Source organism: Lactuca virosa, chromosome 5 (assembly GCF_052849685.1).
Source record: "Lactuca virosa cultivar CGN04683 chromosome 5, Lactuca_virosa_CGN04683_v6, whole genome shotgun sequence".
Taxonomy (NCBI): domain Eukaryota; kingdom Viridiplantae; phylum Streptophyta; class Magnoliopsida; order Asterales; family Asteraceae; genus Lactuca; species Lactuca virosa.
Window position 1 is genome coordinate 452,338,663 of NC_136430.1, and position 8,895 is coordinate 452,347,557.

Genomic DNA, 8,895 nt, shown 5'->3' on the forward strand with positions numbered 1-8,895 from the left:
CAAATTGGAGACTTGGCTACAATTCTCAACAAGATGGAACAAAGGGGTAAACTTCCATCTCAAACCGAGAAGAACCCTAATGTGAGTGCAATAACCTTAAGAAGTGGGAAAACCCTTGGAGAAAGCAACCCTAAAAGAGTTTTAAGAGAAGAAGAAGATGAGGTTATTGTTGTTGAGCCTCCGAAGGTTGAAGCTACTCCAAAGGACCCAATTATGCCAACCAATGATCAACCCGACTCTTCCAAAAAGAAAATCAAGCCATTGGTCATACCACCACCTTTCCCCTCCCGGTTGGCTCCCTCAAAGAAACAAGAGGAAGAGAAAGAATTTCTTGAGACTTTCCGCAAAGTTCAAATCAACATTTCACTATTGGATGCCATAAAGCAAATTCCACGCTATGCCAAATTTCTTAAGGACTTGTGCACCAATAAGAGGAAGTTTAAGGCGAATGAAAAGATTCAAGTCAATGCGAATGTGTCCGCGGTTATCCAAAAGAAGCTTCCACCCAAATGCAAAGACCCGAGAATGTTTGTTATCCCTAGTACCATTGGTGATTTACATGTTGAAAGTGTCATGTTAGATCTTGGCGCCTCAATCAATGTCATACCATATTCGGTTTTTCAATCTCTCAATGTTGGTCCTTTGAAAGAAACCGGAGTCATCATTCAATTGGCGGACAAGTCAAGTGTATTTCCAAGAGGTGTGTTGGAGGATGTATTAGTTCAAGTCAATCAACTAGTATTTCCCGCGGACTTCTATGTCATTGACCTTGAAGAAAAGACCCCTTCCAAGTCATCTATGATCCTTCTTGGAAGGCCTTTCATGAATACCGCTCACACAATTATTGATGTCCATAATGGGAAGATCACCATGAAATTCGATGGAGAGACCATTCACTTCAACATCTTTGAAGCCATGAGATATCCTAGCAACATTTCTCCATTGTATTGGGTTGATGTGATTGAGCCAATCACCCAAGAATTATTCGAGTTATCAAATGGAGATATTTTGAAGATGGTGCTCAACATGAGTCTTGATGGTGAAAGTTTGAAGAAAACATTGGATATGTATACATTGGACTCCGAAGTTGAAGAGAGAAAACTTTAGAAGTTAACAACTCAACAAAAAAGGATGTTTCTCAAGTTACCTTATCTCATTCTCCAAACAAGATGCCACCTTCCATAATCCACCCACCCACACTTGAACTGAAAGTCTTACCTATCCATTTGAAATATGCTTATCTAGGTCAAGATGAAACTCTACCGGTGATCATCTCTTCTCAATTGAAAGACTTTGAAGAAAACCAATTGATTGAAGTCTTGAAAGATCATAAAGAGGCCATGGGGTGGACAATAGCGGACATTAAGGGGATAAGCCCTAATGTATGCACTCACAAGATACTCATGGAAGATGATTGTAAGCCTAGGAGGGAAGCTCAAAGACGATTAAATCCTTCCATGATGGAAGTTGTCAAGAAAGAGATAATCAAGCTACTTGATGCGGACATGATTTACCCGATTTCCAACTCCAAATGGGTTAGTCCGGTTCAAGTGGTTCCCAAGAAAACGGGAATCACGGTTGTTGAGAATAACAAAGGAGTAATGGTACCCACTCGAGTTCAAAATGGATGGAGGGTGTGCATTGATTATAGAAAGTTAAATTCAAGCACACGAAAAGATCACTTTCCTCTTCCTTTCATCGACCAAATGCTCGAGAGATTGGCGGGCAAGTCACATTATTGTTGCCTCGATGGATACTCGGGTTTTCATCAAATACCCGTTGCCCCCGAAGATCAAGACAAGACGACCTTCACATGCCCCTTTGGCACGTTTGCCTACAAGCGGATGCCATTTGGATTATGCAATGCCTCCGCCACATTCCAACGATGCATGGTGAGCATCTTTTCAGAGTATGTAGAAAATATAATTGAAGTGTTCATGGACGACTTCACAGTGTATGGCAATTCGTTTGATGAATGCTTGGATAATCTTAAGAAGATTTTGAAAAGATGCATTGAGAAGAAGTTGGTGTTAAACTTTGAGAAATGTCACTTCATGGTCAATCAAGGCATCATATTGGGACACATCGTCTCCAAAAAGGGAATTGAAGTTGATAAAGCCAAAATTGATGTCATCCAAACCCTTCCTTACCCAACATGTGTTAGAGAAGTAAGATCTTTTTTGGGCCATGCGGGATTCTATCGAAGATTTATCAAAGATTTCTCGAAGATTACGCCACCGATGTGCCTCCTTCTCCAAAAAGGTGTTGATTTTGACTTTAATGTTGCATACCAAGAAGCCTTTAACAAACTCAAAGACTTGCTCGCCTCCTCTCCAATAATCCAACCTCCAAATTGGGAGCTTCCATTTGAAATAATGTGTGATGCAAGCAATTTTGCAATTGGAGCGGTTTTAGGTCAAAAGGAGGGTAAAGCATCACATGTCATCTACTACGCCTCCAAAACCTTGGATAATGCTCAAGCCAATTATTCCACCACCGAGAAAGAACTTCTAGCCATTGTATTCGCCTTGGAGAAATTCCGGCAATACCTTCTCGGGACAAAAGTGATTGTATATTCTGACCATGCCGCATTGAAGTATCTCATGACCAAGAAAGATGCCAAGCCACGGTTGATTCGGTGGATTCTTCTTTTACAAGAATTCGATCTTGAGATAAAGGACAAAAGTGGTGCCAAAAACCTAGTTGTGGACCACTTAAGTCGGTTGAATATTGGTGATTCCTCATCTTCTATCCTTGATGAATTCCCGGATGAACACCTCTTCTACATTTCAAACACCATCCCATGGTATGCGGATATTGTGAATTACTTGGTTACTAAAGAAATTCCTCACGCATTTACCAAGTACCAAAAGGCCAAGCTGAAGAGTGATTCCAAATACTACGTGTGGGACGACCCTTATCTTTGGAAACATTGTCCGGATCAACTAATACGGAGGTGTGTTTATCAAAATGAGATCGAATCAATCTTGAAGTTTTGCCATGAGTATGCATGCGGAGGACATTTTGGTCAAACCAAAACCATGCGAAAGGTCTTAGAATGTGGACTCTATTGGCCAACAATGTCAAGAGATACCTATCTATTTTGCAAAAGTTGTGATAGATGTCAAAGAACGGGAACCGTATCCACGAGGCATGAAATGATTCAAAACCCTATCCTCATTTGTGAGATCTTTGATGTATGGGGAATCGACTTCATGGGCCCATTCCCCGTTTCTTTCGGTTATACCTATATACTCTTGGCGGTTGATTACGTATCAAAGTGGGTGGAAGCAAAGGCTACAAGGCATGATTATTCTAAAACTGTAATTGATTTCTTGAAGTCAAACATTTTTGCAAGATATGGTGTACCACGAGCCTTGGTGAGTGATAGGGGCACTCATTTTTGCAACAAAATGATGGAAGCCATGATGAAGAGATATGGTGTCACACACCGGATATCAACCGCTTACCATCCACAAACCAATGGCCAAGCCGAAGTGTCAAATAGAGAAGTCAAGCAAATTCTTGAAAAGACAATCAACACTACCCAAAAATATTGGAGCTTGAAGTTAGAAGATGCATTGTGGGCGTATCGGACCGCCTACAAAACTCCAATTGTTATGTCTCCATTCCGCCTCGTCTATGGAAAGTCTTGTCATTTACTGGTGGAATTGGAACACAAGGAATACTGGGCGGTTAAAAAGTGTAATTTCAATCTTGAAGAAACCGGAAAGCATCGAAAGATGTAACTTCAAGAAATCGAGGAGTTGAGAAACGAGTCTTATGAAAATGCAAGCATCTACAAAGATAAGACAAAAGCATTTCATGACAAGCACATCACTCGTAATCATTTTATTCCGGGCCAAAAAGTTCTTCTTTATCATTCACGCTTAAAGCTATTCCCGGGAAAGTTGCGATCTCGATGGCACGAACCTTTTATTGTTATAAAAGTGTTTGATCACGGTGCGGTTGAAATTAAGAGTTTGGAAACAAATCAAATATTCAAAGTGAATGGGCACCGCTTGAAACCATTTTATGAAGGCTTTGACACGGGAGAATTCGACAATGTCACATTGGAAAACCCAAATTATGAAGGTTGAAGGAAGCGGGGCTAAGTCTTGGCAAAGACGTTAAATAAATGTGTTGTAAATAAATAATCTCCGCTTGAAGTTTTGGGTGTTTCTAAGCTTGAAGTTGGTCTAAAAATAAGCATTTGGAACTCTAGCAATGATCTTGATGAAGTTTGAAAAATGCCAAAAATCTGCACTTTGCGCGGGTACCCGCGCAACAGTTGCGCGGCCGACCCCCAGCCGCGCAAATCCGAGTCCAAATTACCTCCACACGGGATGCATACTGATGTGTGCGCGCGGCTGAACCCCCACCCGCGCAGGTTTTGCGGGACCTGGCTACCCACCCTCGCAACCACTTGCACGGCCCGTCTTCACCCTCGCAATCATTTACGCGACCACGACCAAACTGTTACTCTCCTTTGCGCAACCCACCATCCTTGTAACTACCACCCATATCCGCATTTGACCCACCCACAACCCGACCCCGATCCGATTTTCGAACCGTACCCGACCCTAACTACAAAACTACCTGGTACCCGACCCATTTAACACCCAACCTTATACCCCCTTAGCCCGTCGGACCCCCCCCCCTTTCCCCCTTTGTGCCTCCCGTCCCCAACAGCCACAGCGAACGAACCACCGCCGAAGTTGAAGACCGCTGCCGCCTGCTCCACGCTTCGGTCAGCGCTGCCTGCTCGCCTCGCTCCGCCGCCATCACTAATTACTCCATCTACGCCAGCCTCCTTCTCCCACAACGTCCAACAGCCCCGATTTAGCACTCCCCTTCATCGCCGGAAAAGCGACGCCGGCCAATACAGCCTCCCCACTCGCTGCTACCGCCGGCGCTACCCTCCCACCCTAATCCCCACTTAATTCCGGCCATTCCCCACCTATTTATCCGCCGGTAGACTGCAAGAACCACCACCCTCTACCTCGCCGGAAAACCGAACAAATCTCGATTCCGCTGCCACCTTCACTCCAATTCCAATAATTCTCGAGGCATTCTTCACCAAACACATCCCCACACGCCAATCTATAGTTAATTTGGGAATATCTCGTCGCCGGAAACCCTAGCTCCGCCGCCGGCCGCCGTCTGTCGCCGCCGCCGGCCGCCACCACTCGTTTTGACCAAAAATTTCAAAATTTTTGTTTCTCACCGGAGTTTCAAAAGATTCAATCTTCCGGGTCAAATTCAAGCTTGGGGTGCGGTTCTAGCGGCTTTCTTTTCGGGTTTCGACACTCGAAATTGGTACAATTCTTTTAATTCTTTTGCATTCAATTTTTAATTTCATAGGCTTGTGATATGCATTAAGTTGATTATAATTAGACTTAGTTTGCTTTGAATTGATTGAATTGCATTGAATTGTGCCAAATTGCAAGTTTGGAATATTTGCCCGGTTTATATTTTTGCTATTTGGTTTGATTGGATTGGTGTGAGGCGAGTGTGAGAGATTATTTTGGCCAAGTTTTTATCTTTGCTAGGTTATCTTAACCGGTACAATGGCAAGGGACAAAACCATTCACGCCTCTCATGGTTCTTCCCGTGAAGCTCAATCCTCGGGGCCACCAAAAAAAGTGTCAACCGACCATGTTGATCGTGATGGAAACCTTACCCTCACGAGTGCACAAATCAAACAATTCAAGTCAAATCTCCAGAAACGTGCAATTCGAGCCACCAAATTTTACCACCGAGAGTCAATGATGCACCTTGGTCTTGACGATTGCTTGCAACAACTATTCTTCAACATCGGTTGGCACGAGTTCCTAGCTCTTTCCGTGCGTACATACAAGCAACCCACACTTGAGTTCCTCTCTACTTATGTGCGGGATGACAAGGAGGATGTGCTCACATTTAGACTCCAGGGTCGGCAGCACCGACTCACATACGACACCCTCAACACCATCATGGGCACATACGATAACGACAACACTGACATCTATAGCTACCAGTGGACTCAATTCAAGAGCTTGCCCAAAGTAGAGTTTTGGACTCAAATCACAAGTCTTTCAAACTTCAATCCAAGTCGACAAAAAGATCCTTACATCATCCATCCTTGTTGGAGAATCGCCCACCGATTCCTTTCCACTTCCATCTTCGCTCGTCACGAGCCAGGACAAATCAACACTGTCTAGCTCTATTTCCTCTATTGCATGAGCCATCGGCATTGGTCTTGTCCCGGTTTCGTCACCTTTTTCTTGGATAAATGTTACAGCATCCGCACAAAGACCACTGGCGATATTTGCATCGGAGGTTTCATTACCCTAATTGGTTTGGGTGTGGGCCTTCAATTTCCCGAGTCTGAGTATGTGCCAGTGGATGATCCACCTCTCTACCTCCTTGACTGCATCTCTCTCACCTGGATGGAATTACTGCTTCCTCATCCTACCCGTCATAACCATTTTTCTTGGCTCAATCATGTCAAAGAACCAGTTTACATCTTGCCTAATCCTAGCATCTCCGCCTTTTCCACCAGCGACCCTGAAACTTGGTTCTTGCCTGAAGAGTTACACGATGATGATGCAGGAGATGATGATGCAATGCATGTCGACAATTCCAATGATGGTAGTCCATCTGAAGCCGAAGACCATTATGACCACCCGATCCGACAATTGCCACCACCTTATTATGATCAGCCCTCGGGATCACACTTTCAGCCACAACATGAGTACCACTCCTACCAGCAACACAATGAGCCCGATCCCGAGCACGAATTCCCTCTTGATATCTACAGTCAGCTTGCCTCATTGCGCCTCCAGGGCAACCGGAACACAACAGCCATTCGCCGCATCGAGGAGCAGCAAGCCCGCGCCAACAACTACATGGAGGATCTTTGGTATCATTTTCGGCCCGACGGCAGTTACCCCCATCGTGGGCCTCCCCCACCTTGATCTCGGTACGATCCTTCCTTACTCTCATCCTAAGCATTGAGGACAATGCTTAATTTTAAGCTTGGGGTGAGGTATGTCACACCCCGATCCTTGTCGGAATCGATCGAGGCGTGATATATTGTTCAAAGTCTCATGACAACTATGTTATAATATGATTAGATTCAATTAAGTACTAAGTATGCAAACAAGATCCACAACATACAAATACAAATCCAAATACGAACAACATTTATTACATCAAATTTAAATAGTCTTGTGGATTTCTAAGGCACAACCTATTTTTCATCAACTTCATTCTTCAAATCTGCATCATGGGTAAAAACAGGTCAACTACGAGAGTTGGTGAGTAATCTAATTTTAGTAGAGAAAATTGTGAAGTTGAAACCTTTATAATTGGAAATTTGTTTTCTTTTGAAGTCGGCAAACAATTGTATTTGAGATAACGGTTTATAAATCAAAAATTGATTAACAAATGATAACAACAACAATAAGTCCTCACCCTATATATACATATGTATATATATATATAAATATATATAGGATGGAGCATCTAATCATCATACACACTCAACCACGTGCGATCAATCACCTTAGCGTCCCAAGGCGGGGTGGTCAACCCAATAGCGCTATTATTGTCCATAACGTACCTCAAGAATACGGGCATAGTCATGGAGATTAGACTAAAAATGGTAATGCACTACAAGTACATATAGCGTAAACAAACAATAGTTATACAATTAATGACTCACGTATAAATGTCCCAACAATGTCTCAATTGTGATAAAACAATAAAATGAAGTTGGAATATATTAGAACCACATGATACACCCCAAAAGTATTGAAAATTATAAAGTATGGGGTAGATTACTCACATTAGTCCCAAAACAAAATGTGTGTGTCGTACGATAGACGATTCGGGTCAAAATGGCGTAGAACCTAATATAATTAATAGTTTTGGTTTAGGAACTGCTAAACAAGAATGAAGTATTAATACAAATAATTAGACACATATTCTTATATTAGATGAATTAACAATAATTCATTTTGATTATAATATTAAGGTATTTATTTGTTAAATGAATTTTAAATTGAATTACTTACTTTGCATAATTAATTTATATTTTCAATTTAGGCCAAATTTTAATAATTTCTTATTAAAATAATAACTTGCCCAATTATAATTATTTACAGATTTTAACAATTATTTATATGAAATAATCATTAAAATGCATTTTTACATGCTTAAATACTTAGGAAAATAGTTTTAAATAGTAAAAAGTATTGAAAAATTATGAAATTATTAGGAAATCATTATTTCATACAATATGAATTACTGTAAAATTTGTATATTTTTCTGAACTGTTTTAGTATTTATTTAATATTTTAATGATTAAACAACACAAAATTCGGGAAAAATAGTAAATGATTCTCAAAAAATCTGTAAAATTAACCATAGTTTTATAACATGATGTAGAGCTCAGTGTATAAGTTTCAGATATTTGTGACTATGGGAAGTATTTTTTATATATTTCATCATTAATTAATCAATAAAATCATAAATAATAGTAAAAAGTAATATAAATGCATGAAACTTCATATATCATGTTTAATCAGTATACAGGTCATCCCAGAATTTTCTCAGAGTTTATTGAATGCAAAAAGTATTTTATGTGAATTATTGCCCTACTTTATTGCAATAATTATAGTAATTCAATAAAAATAAATTATTTTCTGAAAATTTCCAGAACTTCTTATTTTATTGATGGGATTCTGAGAAAAATCAGGTTTATGCATAAAATGAGTTTTAGATATTTTGGTGGATTTAATTTGTTTCTTGTATGAATATGAAACTTTTAACAACATACCTTGATGAATGCTTCAAGAGGGATGAAGATTTGAGTATAATAGATTGTTCTTGGATGGAATATGAGTATTC

General features: G+C 40.7%; 1 protein-coding gene across 1 annotated transcript; it reads left to right on the forward strand.

The window, feature by feature from the left end:
- The first annotated feature begins 213 nt into the window (after positions 1-213).
- On the forward strand, positions 214-1,107 carry LOC145114294 (uncharacterized). The gene has a single exon (XM_079050297.1). The coding sequence runs from the start codon at positions 214-216 to the stop codon at positions 1,105-1,107; it is 894 nt and encodes a 297-aa protein (XP_078906423.1).
- Positions 1,108-8,895: the final 7,788 nt, after the last annotated feature.